A 12691-nucleotide genomic window follows, 5' to 3' on the forward strand; every position below is an offset into this window, starting at 1 on the left:
TGTGTCTTTTAATGATAACTGTCTTTCCACTTTCAGGAAGTTTTGCACCCAGTATTTTCTATATGATGTAGAACCAACAATTCACTTAAATCACTCTCTCACCATCAGCTTGTTAAAAAAAATGAGGAGCTTATTAAATATTTTTTTCTTTTTAAGTTAGTAATCCTTTTCTTCAAGCAGAAGTCTTCTTAGAAGTAATCTCATTGCTCCTATCAGTAATCTGGTGTTACTTCCTTTCAGCAGCACAGTTTTTCTTCCAAAATTCAGATGCTCACAGACATATTCTAAAAAAGACTGTATTCCATTTCTCCACATTGCCATTCCTGTGCATAAAAAGCAACTAAAGGTGATATTCAGTGTTCATAAATGTTAGTTTCATTTCACATAAGCCGGAACAGTACCTGGTAATGTTCCATCAGTATAGCCATTAACTGTATACTTGACCGATGCTGATGTTTGCCAACTCTTGTTCTCATCAAACACACCAAACAACAGTACATATTCCCTGTCAAAATGTTTCTGTGACCCATCCTCATTTAGACTTCCTGTGAAGGAGAAACAACAGGTCTTAATTTGAAGCAGAAATAAAGCAGATTTCACATGCAGTTGCATTAATATATATGTAATGAGCTTATTTCACCTGTTAGTATGTACTGGCTGAGCCTAATCCAAACAAAGCCTTAAGAATGCTCATAATGTGATTTTATATCTGGAAGTACTTTTGGATTGGGCAACCACAAAATCAAAAGTCTGAAGAATTCCAGAGAAGATAAACATCATGCAATGAATTGTCTCAGTCAATTTCTGGCAATGTGTTGCAGAGATCATCTTAAAGAAGGGGAGTGTCAAACACCTTTAGTTCACAATCAGGTGCTGCCCTCTCTTTTCAGACTGTGAGGCAAGGAGAAGAGCAACGGCAGAGTCACCAGCAGTGTGAACAGCACCTTTTCAAACACTGAGGTCATGAGCCTTTAAAAAGTTTAAAACCAGCCACTCAGAGAATAACATTTACACACAAAAGACTTCAACAGACACTCCTACACTGGATCAGTTACAAGAAACTGTCCTGGGTGATTTTGTGATACAGATGTAACTTCTGTCAAGAAGTAGAATTCATTCTGGACATGCCACACAGAACTGGTGTGATTTTTACGGATTCTTTCTGTAGATCACTCACACTAAAAACTTCCATTTGCTACTTTCAAAACATAATCTGGTCCCTCTGGATTGCAAGAATGAAGATTTTGCAGACTTATTGATTATTCTACCTAGGAAAAGAGGCAGTGGAAGAAATTATCATTAATATATTTTTTATTTATGGGAAGCTACAAAGTTCTAGTTTTCTTCACAAAAGAAGCCTCGGATCAACAGAGGAATTTATCTACTTGCCACACAAAGAACATTCAGGCAGTGCTTTAACTCAAAAGTCCACTTTTTTATAACCTTAACCACCTATTAAATGTGTCAGACCGTGGGGAGCTGACCCTAACCAGCAGCCAAACCCCCACTTCAATGCCTTCCCATCCCCAATGGGACAGGAGAGAGAAAGGAGGAACAAAAATGAGAAAACTCATGGATCAACAGAGACGGTTCAAAGGTGAAGGAAAGGGGGGAAAACAAGCAACAACAGAAAAAAGTCACTCATCTTCTACAAGCTGACTGATGCCCAGACAGTCTCTCAAAAACTGTCACATTGGAAGTAAACACCCCTCATTCTGCCCACACTCTTGCTTCCTCCTCTGCTCCATTTTTTATTGCAGAATGATGTTAATGGTAGAAAATAACCCTTTGGCCAATCTGTTTCATGTGTCCAGATTGGTCTCCTCCCAACCTCTTGTCCACCCCCAGCCCACCATTTGGGGAGGTCTGAGGAAAAAGAGAAAGCTTTGACATTGTGCAAGTACTGTTCAGCAACAGCTCAAACATGGGTGAGTGTATTACTGATGATATTAAGCCACAAATCCAAAACACAGCAGTACATGAGCTGCTGTGAAGAAAGTAAACTCCATGCCAGGCAGACCAAATCCACAGGTACGTTGCACATTTACCAGACACAGTTCACAGTCAAAAATCTGTGTTCAGCAATCTTAAAAATATGCATAGTGAGCTGTTTGTCTTTGTTTTAGCCAGAAACATGCACACAAATTTTCTTGAAGGCAGTGGTCACACCAGTCCATCTCAAATTCATGACCTACTCAAGACCAAAATGCATGAATTTGAGAAGCCTGAGAAGGAAGTAGTTTCAAAGTAGCCCAGATTAGCTCAACTAGTATGCCATAAAATATGCATATACACAGAAAGTCAGAGAAAGAAAACCCAGGAAAATCAGGAAAGCAACAAGTCCTAAATAATACTAAAAGCACCAATCAACAAAAAAATTCAAGAGGAACATAATTAATACTAACGCAATTCCTTTGGGGTGATAAGAGTAGGTGTGTTCTGCATTAAAATGGGTATCTATGGGTGAGGAGACGGTCCTTGTGCAACCCACACTGAACCAGTGCTCTGTTTACTTTCAGGGAAGCTTTAAGGTCCAAGTCCATGCAGTTTAGTCTACACAAATTTTTCACTCAAACTAAATCAGGCTAAATAACTCACAGCACATGCACCACAAGAAGAATATACAATTTGGAAAAAACTTGGATTTAAGGGACCACTAAGTAGTTTAAGTACTTTACACGGTGGCATGTTGTTTCAGTCATCCTTCAAACCAGGGAGACAGATCTAGCAGCTGTTTACAAGTGCTACAAGACACCAGTTATTAGTGGAGATAGAATTCAATGGTTCAGACTGCTAAAATCTAAAGTCTCTGATCAGAGGCAAAAACAATTTTAAGACTTAAAATCTGTTCAAATTTGGCCATATCTTCAAATTACTAGCAAAAGACAGACTGCTCTGCAATTTTAAAGCCATGTTACAGAAGAGAGAGTGTTCCAGGCTCTTGATCAGACAGCCTTTAAAAGACAATGGGTAAAACAATTATTTGCCGCCTTATTCTCCAAAATGGGCAAACCATTTTGAATGAAGTTTTAGAAAAGATTTATTCTTAGACAGGAAATTTGAGGTCATATATTTAGCAGTTAAGCAACTGCAGATGCAACCAGTGCAGGCAAATGTATCTATATATTAATGTTTTCTGCCCGTTCTATAATTATAGGATGCAATTGCATGAAAGCTGGCATTTAAAAACTCTAACATCTAAAAGAATGATGTTAAAAAACATTCATTTTACACTGCATGTAAAGATGCGAAAAAGAAAATAATGAGAGAAGTCTCATTATCATACATCATCCTCTTTGTTAGAAATAAAAATATATTACCTTATAGTGGTCTTAAAGCATTTCATTACCTTTCTTACAGATCAGCAATGCTCCAATCAGACCAGAGTTAAAATCCATTGCCATGTTCTCATGAGAATAATAAGCATAAGTAAGACAAGGAAGGTCAGCTTCTCTTGGACCAACTTCTTCTGGTATATCCCACACATATGTGTAGAGCTGGCCTGGAAGTACAGCATCATCTTGTTTTTCTGCAGGTGATGTTCTGTCATCATACAGGGAGCCTGCCAAGAAAAGAGTCAGTAGGGCGGCATGAAGAAAAAGAGCAATTAAAATGCTTGAAATATCTTTCTACAATCAGCTCCAAAAGCTTGGTTTGATCTTGCTTATATGATACTTCAGCTTCAAAGAGATAACTCATGATTCCACTCACACATTGCTGACAGTAGCATGGGGAGAGTAGCTAATCCACCACCATCCTGTTTCTTATAGATTAAAGATTTCCTAGAAGTATCATCACTGCCAAAAGGCTGGGCTCTTGATCAGTCTGACTAGGGTTAGGACGGGATGAAGCTTCAGCCTCTGCTCACTGATGCTCTGCAGAGGAATGCTGCTGACTCTCTCACCTTTCTAATTGTCTCTCAAAGCCACTGCATGGGCTGGCAATGCCTTGCTGCCTTAGGCCTTTTGTATACTGCACATCCACATATGGAAGCAGTTAATGGCTTGTGTCTATGCCTGCTATAGCCAACAGATCTGCAATATGACAAAGGGGAGACAGAGAATCGAAATCTGAAGTGCAAAAGGTACATTAATTAATTTGATAGTCAAACTGAACTGCCCATCCCTTCCAATGAGATGTTCTGTTCAACTCCATGAGATGGAGCTGCAAGACTTCTTTTGCACCCACACAAAAACCAAAGCCTTGCATGAATTTGTAAACTGTAGGCCAAAGCTCTGGCTAAGCACCCAGGGCAGGGCAATCCAGGAAGTATGAGCAACCAAACTCACTTCGTGCTGGGACAGATATTTTACTGTCCATTTGGTCAGAGTTTACAATCTCTTTTTGCTGGTCTCATGAGTGTGTGGAGCAAAGCACCAGGAATCTGAGCATTAAATGCTGAGTATCAGAACAACATGATCAGCACTGTTAGGAAACTGTGCTCATGACATTCACATTCCTAGTGTTACACTGATGAACAAGAAAGGAGCTAACAATGGAGGTGAAGGTGTAATCCAGGATCAACAGATATCTGTGTTACACATAGCTTCACACATTGATCTGGATCCCTATCAACATTTCATGCAGTAGTCTACAAGCAAATGAGCAAAACATGGAGTTTCTACAGTATTTACCTTCTTCATTTTTGCTGTAAACTAGGCCTTGAGGATGAATACTGACTGGCTTGTCAGCCATATTTTTAAGGTGAACCACTAAAGTATCTCCCACTTCAGCACGCAGGGTTGGTCCCAGAAGTCCTGTAGTTATTCAAGATAAAGAAAGAGGAAAATATTAATAAAACAGTATGTCCAGTGAAACAAAGAATTTTCTCCCCCCTCAGAAAATACTAGCTCTCAAAGTACAAATACCAAAATTAACACAGAGAATGTAATAACACGGCAATGGAGATTTACCCATAAAAAGGCTTATGGAAAATTAAAGCCTATAGTGCATATTCCAAAATGTTATAAATTTTGCATCTGGCAACTAGCACTTCAAAATCATGGGAAAATAAGGGGAAAAAAGTTATTTACAGATACAGAAACTCTATTAAAAGATTCATCCTGAGGTTCGTTGAAAATTTCTAGACATCTTTCACATACAACTTAATTAGTTTTAGAAGATAAATATTTTATAGTTTAAGAGTTTAGAGAAAGGCATTCAAACACATTACTTTAAGTAGCATTCTGAATGCCAGAAGTCACAGAACAAAGAGATCTTTCAATTCCCAAATGTTATCCAAGTAAATAATCATTTCCACACTGCAAATTTCTTGAGGCATTTCCTGCAAAAGATTTCAAAAACTTGTATCCCTACTCCCCATGTTACAAAAATAAGCAATTAAAAAAGCTGGTAAGACAACTTTTGGCTTGTAAGTCTCTTTTTTGGTAAACTATTTTGTATATATGTAGTTCAGGCCTTAGACTCCTTCACAAGGAATTCATAGTGTCATCACTGCGGCTGTGCCAAATCTAAATGCATGTGGTAAATCTCATCAGATGCTGAAAACAAAGGGGACAACTTTGTATGGTGCAAGCGATTTGCACAGCCACATCCTCTGAAAGCCCAACTTCTCTAATGGCCTTTGGAAGCCTCGTTCCTGCACTGTAGAGACCTCATGCCCTGTGCCTATTTGGTTTATGTGCAAATAATGGATGTAAAAATACAAGCGTGCTTAGGTTGCCACTGGCTTTAAAGTAAGGAACAAATCAAAATACTCAGAACATTTAATTCCTGTTTACCTGCAAATGTATTTGCTGGTTTTTCTTTTTTAAAATCCACTTCATATTCTCTGTAAGAAATTTTCTTAAATACAGGATCTGAATGTTCCAATCTGAAACCAAAAGAGTTACAAAAAAATATTGAAAGGACAAAGATTCTCATTGCTGTTTGATGGGAAACTCAAAAACATGAATCTTGGAAATATATTTAATCACGTGCATGTTTTGCTGAAGGCAAAACACACATTCCAACTCTTGGTAGTATCTTCACTTCTCCCTCTTACTCTATTGAATTTATGATGTTCCCAAACCAGATAATGTCATATAGGGCATCCAATATCCATATCTAGAACAGCTCACCACTGATGTTACTGATGGTTTTTATAGTCCTTTTGATTCTACAAAGGCATAGAGATGCCTTTGTTTTGTCCGAGACATAGAGGAAGATGTCTCAACCATACTTAACCTAGAAAGCATCTGACAAAGTAGAGGGAAAGAAACCTTAATTTCTGTTTATTCAGCCCTATGTTTGAACTTTAAGACTCACTAGAAGGGTTTTAAAAGAGCATTAACAGCAAGTTCCTGTCACAGGAATGACTCTGAAAGAAAGCACAAAGCTGTTCTCTGACAACAACCAAGGATGTCACAGCAAGTTAGAAAACGAGAAACACTGCAAAGTACCCTTAGTCTTGTTACATAAACAATTTGGCAACCAGGAGACCACACAATGTTTTCTTAGAAAATATTGAGGCAAGCAGAAGAAAATTAGCAAACGACACTTCTGCAATGGAAATAGTAACTACAAAAGGGCTGAAAGGGTAACAGTCCTTCACATTTATTGGTTGATTTACTATAGTATGTATGATGACTGAATCCAATAGCAATTCCACTTGCTCTCTTTGTAATGCCCTTTCAGGCATATTTGACAGTGAGGAGCTGAGGGGCTGCTCAAGCATGGGGAGGCTGAGCAGAGAGAACCCACTTCAGTGACATCCAGAGTCCATAAGGGAGGCAATCTCTTCTGGAAGAGATCCCTTGTAAATTCCTCTGCAACCTTCTCTCAACACACCAGAGTCAGGCAGAAGCAATTGGTGTTTCAATTAATTCCCCCCTCCTTAAGGTCACTGTTAAAATTTTGTTTAACTCTTTAAGGGCAAGGATGAGATCTACAACCTTCATTGACAAGAGCTGCCCTAATGTGGCAATGTTCAAGAGAATATGCATGAAAGACTGTAGGGTAGAAGAGGAAATTGATCAGTGTTAATTGTACAGCGAGCAGGAATAAAATACCTAGCACACTAACACTCCAGAAATATCACACTATGCAAGCAGGCCTAGTTACAGAACGCTTAGGAATTGCAGCAGCAACACTACAAGATAATGCACAGATAATACATTCTCACTTTGTGCTGAAGTGCCTTATAAATAAATAGCGCTTATACATAGTAACAAACCTCTACAAAAATAAAACTGACACTCAGAGAAATAAGGTGTCCTTTTCTAGTAAAAATTAAGGAAATAGCTCAGGAAGAATCCATTTTCCTTTCAGCCTCTCAAGTTATTTATAAACAAAAGCACCAAAGTATCAGATTCTTACACTGCATATAGATATTCAGCTTCTACTGAAATCAGCACAATCCCCAATACCTTCAGGATCCAAGCCATCAAGCCATTAACTCTTCCTCAGTGAGTATATTTGTGTTGTGAGGTCTTTTGTTTTTCTGTTTTCTTTTTTTTTAGTTTGTAGTTTTGTTGGGTTTTGTGTGCTTACTTGTTTGTTTTGGGTTTTATTTAAATTTCTATAAGCTCTATAAAATTAATTAGATCCATCTGGGATGTGACTTGCTTTAAATACTTAGGCAAGGTAACCCAATAGACATTGCACATAAAATACTGCTGGGTTATCTCAGAGAACTTCAGCTGAGGTTTTTGACAGTCTCTACTGCATGAAAACACTCCATTCACAATGTGAATCTAACCAAACAGCAGCTGACTCTTACATTGATGCACCCACTGTAGAAGAGAATGAAATTTTAACTAGTAAATCCACATGTCCAGGTCAATACTTAAATGGCAGCTAGCTTCATGTTCCTACCTTGAAATCCTATTTTCCTCTGTCTTGCCAGTTTTACATTACATTTATACCAGCTCTATTAAACTTTCAAGGGGGTTTTAAAATCACAGGAACTTTGCTATAATTAGAGCTTGGAAAAAAAAATAGTAGGTCATAATCTGAACTGTTTAGAAAAAAAAAAATCACTAACAATAAAAAAGCACAAGTCATCCACCTATAAAAAGCAGGAGTCTAAAAAAACCTTTTAATGTAGGAGGAGTAATTAATTAAAAAGTAATTTTTAATGAATTTTAATGTTTTAGTGTTTTTTAGTAGTTTCCCCCCTAATTTAAACAGAACTCAAAATTACATCCACGTTCGAAATCTGTAGTATTGCACTTGCAGTGTTTATAATCCTAAAGACAGTAGTAGTAATAAAAAAAACATATTTTATATTCTTCATTGGTGGATGCAGGTAGGCTGGCCACTGTGTGATACTATCCAAAAAATAATAAAATTCAGTATTTCACTTAATGAAGCAGAGTAATGCTTGATCTTACCACCTTTACTCATCAGAATGTACATTTCATAAAAGTCCTGAACAACTCAGAAATGGTACAGCTAGTTCCAAAGTTCATCTGGCTCTGATTTAAGTGAAAGTGATAGCATCAAAACTGGATCATAACTATTCCTTCAGCAAATTCTAAAGTTCTAAAGTTTTTGAGATCTTACCAAACCATGGCTCAACTTAACATTGCTCAACATCCATGTAGCTAAAATAAACACATTAAAAAACTCCAAGCAATCAACATTAAGCTATTCAAAAATGACAAAAGCAAGTCCTGGAGCTTATTTAACAGAAGTGCTCTGAAAACATAAAAATAATTCTATCCACTAATGCAGCAAATAAAAAGGAGCTTCTAATATATCACTGGCTCTAGTTCAGATCATGCTGTTAAAGTCAACCAAGTTTTCTGAAATCAACAGATTGCACTCCAAAGCTCTCCTGGCCTCTGCAATTCCACAAGAGATGAGAGACAAAAACCACTTTTCAGTCCCAAAGGAGGACTAACTTTATCCTTTTTATCCTGTACTTTGTTACCTGGACTTTTCCTCAGGTTGTGGTTTGTAGGTCCAGCTCGTGATCTGTGCAGCTATATAGTGCTCCCTGACCTTCACAGCTCCCGCCACATGCTGCTCTGAGTCTGGCCACCATGAACCAAGCAGAAGCAAGAGAAAAAGCTGCAAGCAGTGCAGAGTCATGGTAGAGATGCCTGTTAAAGCTGCTCTAGAAGACAAGGGAGAAACCACTGCTTTTATTGCTGTTGTTGCTTCTAACTTCCCCTCAGAAATGAAATAATTATGATGCAACAGTGTAACAACATTTGCTATGCTCAGGTCATTGCTCTTTACTCCACCTCCCCTTACCGAAAGCGATCCAATAGAGATAAAAAACTGTTTAAACCACCTTCCTTCCCCTCCTCCACACCACCTCCAGCATGAGACAAGCACACCAAGGAGAAGCAGCTTCAGCCCCACTAGGTGGTTGGGTCATTGTGTACTGAAGCAGCAGGATATCAGAGGCAGAAGATTATTTAGATTGTGTCAATTACAGGATGTTTGACTTACGTGGTTAGGAAGAAGGATATTTTCTATCTTCCCAAAAAACAGAAACCTACCACATGGCTGGCACTGATGGAAATTTTCCAGGTAGATGCTACACCTCCTAAGAAATCATTCCCAGGTTAAAAGCAAAATACTGAAGGATTAGGCACAGGGAGTAGAATTGGACACAGAGCTAAAATCTCGTTCAGATCACCATGCACTGCATGCTCAGAACAGCCGCCCTTCCAAATGTTGCCAGCTTCAGCTTGATTCCCACTACACTCCCAAATACCTCAGGTAAAAGCCAATGGGCTTCTCAGAGGCAGCCAGGAGACTTTTAATCTAGTCTGACCAGGTCAGACAGGAGACTTTAATCTAGTCTTGACTAGGGTCTGTTGGCATTTATCTAACAAGAAATGATTAGGAAAATACCTTTTGATAAGATAATTACCAATGTGAACTGTATTACCAAAAATGTTTCCCTGCTTTTGCCAGTACTAAGAAGCTGGTCAAAACAACAAGTAAATTGTTGATCATGTTTCCCACACACTCAATTACTAGAAAAAGAAAAAATCTTATCTATTTTTATTGTGGCCAGAAAATGAAAATAACATTTTCAATAATGTTTTCCTAATATTTTAATGAAAAAATTACCTAAATTCCCAAATGAAAATAACTCCAAGTCCAGGACTAGACAAAAAGAACAACATTTCATTTTGGACTACTGCAAAGGAAAACCTGATCAATTTTTAACAGCAGAATGGCCTAACTGGCAGGTTGGTTAATTCTATCCAAACTATATGGATAAGACATAAGAACTTGAAAGACACAGGGGAGATGGCTCAAAAAGAAAAAATTGATGAAGACCAACAGCTAAATGCTCACTACCAAACATCAGGATCATTTGGTGCAGAAACCCGAGAACAATCGTGCTCACTTAGCACATGACTACGAAGATCATGGTATATTTCTTTAAACAAACCTTCCTGTGATTCTGTTTAATGAACTAAGTGTTTGTGATAGAAATATCCATTATAAGTAGGCTTCTAAGAATTTTTCCTTTGAATAAAAAGCTACAATAATGCAGGCTAAAAATTAATACTCAGATTACATGATGAACACCCCCTGCTTTGTGCCTGTGAGCTGGGAATCATCAAAGCTTACATCAATTGGTTACTTCCCTTTTATCCATTTTGAGGAATTTGGGAGCTGTATTTTTTAAATTTCTTAGTCAACGAATTATACAGCATCACTCTAATGGTAAGAATTTCTTTCATAAGTGTGGCTGATTATATTGATAATTTTAAAGATCAGTATTGAATTGAACTAGAGATACTTTCCATTAAGCTACACCGACTACCATTTGTTACCCTTCTTTAATCCTTTAAGAACAAGAAATCCAATACTGGCTGCTTGCTTATTTTCTCCTCTTCTCACATTTTAAGTATCAATGTAAAATTGACCTGCCTGAAATCACCTGCAGCAGCCTTAGGTTTTTTTCTTTTATTTAAGCTATTCCATAACATTGTATCCTCTAGGCTTTATGAAGTTTCAGTGTTCTGAAAATCATCCAAAGATGTTGCTCCCTTCCACCTGATCATTAATTTCTAATATTTGCAATTATATCCTCTCTAATGTTGTGAAAGTCTAATACATACATATAATTTTTAAAAAATTAGTATTGGTTGCCTGCAAGCTATTACTATTAGTCCCTGACAAGTGACTACAGAATATATTCTTTCAGGCTGGAATCTTCCAAGACAATGAAACTTTATTGGTTATTCATATATTTAGTTGTGATCTTTTTTTCTACTTCACAACACTGCACATGCTGCAAACTCCATATTTTATCCTCGTTGCTTACTGACATACTCAAGTGTAAATTTCAAGTCAACAACATCAAAACATCATGTGGCGGAATGTGGGCCCATTGCAGGCTGGCATGACAATCTCTGCAGCACAATGAACAAAGCTGCTTCTAAAATAAAGCAGTACCTTTGGGATGTACTGATACTGAAATGCCAAATGAAAATCAAGCAAGGAAAGAGAAGCCTAAAAAATATCTTTTAGCACTAAGAGCAGGTCTGCATCTTCCAACTGGGCAAGATTATTATCTGACACCCAGTAATTATGGTCCTGATTTCTTATTATGCTATGTATGAAAATATACTAAGGGTATACTTGCAGTCCCACTCTAAGAGCTGACCAGTAAAATTAACTGGCAGTGCCATTTTCCACCTAGGCTGGGTGAAGTGGCCTAGGCTGATTCGGAGTGATCATGAACAGATCTTTAAAAAGAGATGTAAAGTGGTGATATGTATTTTGCTGTAAATAACAAATTAGGATCCACAACAAACTTGGTTCTACTTCATAAAAAAAAAAAATACCCTAAGTGCCAGCAGGCAGGCAGTCATATCCTGATGCCTGCCATCAGCTTTCACAACTGGTGACAGACAGGGAGCTAGTACAGAGAAGAAAAAGTTGTACAATTGTGGAATTGCTTGCTAATAATGCCCTAAGAGAGATCTCTCTCTCATTCAAACACACCAATCAATGCACAGTGGCCCAGTGGCGGACTTGGTTTAGTTCAGGGTTAACAGGCTTCATGGGCAAACAAGGAGTTATTTATTGAATCGGCAGTGAACACGTGGCTCTGAAGTAGGTAAAAAAGAAGGCACTTACCAAATCTGCCAGGTACTAAGGGGAACAGAGGCCATCAGCTGAATATCTTCACTTCTGCAAGTGAGTGCTAAAGCCAAGAAAGGTTAACCTGTGAAACAGCTCAGTTTAGAAGCCGAAAGTAGATGTGCTATGCCAAAAAAACATATGAGCAGGCAAAAAGAAAAGAAGGAAGAGAAACTAAGGCTGTCTTTCAGAGAACAAGTCACACAAAAGAAGATGTATATGCCTTGATGATGGCCCACACAAGAAGACATTGTGTACACTGTTAAGGGTAGGCAGGCTGTGCGACTTCTGTGGTCATAAGCAAACTAAAAGGCAGTAAGAATGTAGAAGGGCATTTCAGTTTGCCTTGGCACTTCAGAAGACAAATAATCATGTTAAACCTAAATACATTCATGTTTTAAACTTGTATTTCTCCTTAGCAGAAAAGCAGACGTCCCTTGTTAGAACTGGATGTTTCTCCAGTAGATGTTTGCCAAAACCAATTATTTAGCAGGACTGAAAACAATTTGTACAGAGATGCTGAATTCAGTAAAGTTACAGAAAAAAAAATAAACATGTTTATTTTCTAAACACCGTAAAACCGAATTTCAGTGCTTTAACAAATTTGTCTAAAACCACTGGCTTGTGG

General features: G+C 37.9%; 1 protein-coding gene across 1 annotated transcript in view; it reads right to left on the reverse strand.

Moving 5' to 3' along the window:
- Positions 1–9132, reverse strand: part of F5 (coagulation factor V) — a 34108-nt gene extending 24976 nt beyond the window's left edge. Inside the window, exons 1-5 of the mRNA XM_039717898.1 lie at positions 8876–9132; positions 5742–5833; positions 4635–4757; positions 3350–3562; positions 402–545 (exon numbers count right to left, since the gene is read on the reverse strand). Of these exons, the coding sequence (XP_039573832.1) occupies positions 402–545; positions 3350–3562; positions 4635–4757; positions 5742–5833; positions 8876–9036 (733 nt within the window). The 5' untranslated portion in view covers positions 9037–9132. The remainder of the gene's footprint in view (positions 1–401; positions 546–3349; positions 3563–4634; positions 4758–5741; positions 5834–8875) is intronic.
- Between the last annotated feature and the right edge of the window lie 3559 nt (positions 9133–12691).

This window comes from Passer montanus, unplaced genomic scaffold (genome assembly GCF_014805655.1).
Source record: "Passer montanus isolate IOZ18808 unplaced genomic scaffold, ASM1480565v1 scaffold39, whole genome shotgun sequence".
Classification (NCBI taxonomy): Eukaryota; Metazoa; Chordata; class Aves; order Passeriformes; family Passeridae; genus Passer; species Passer montanus.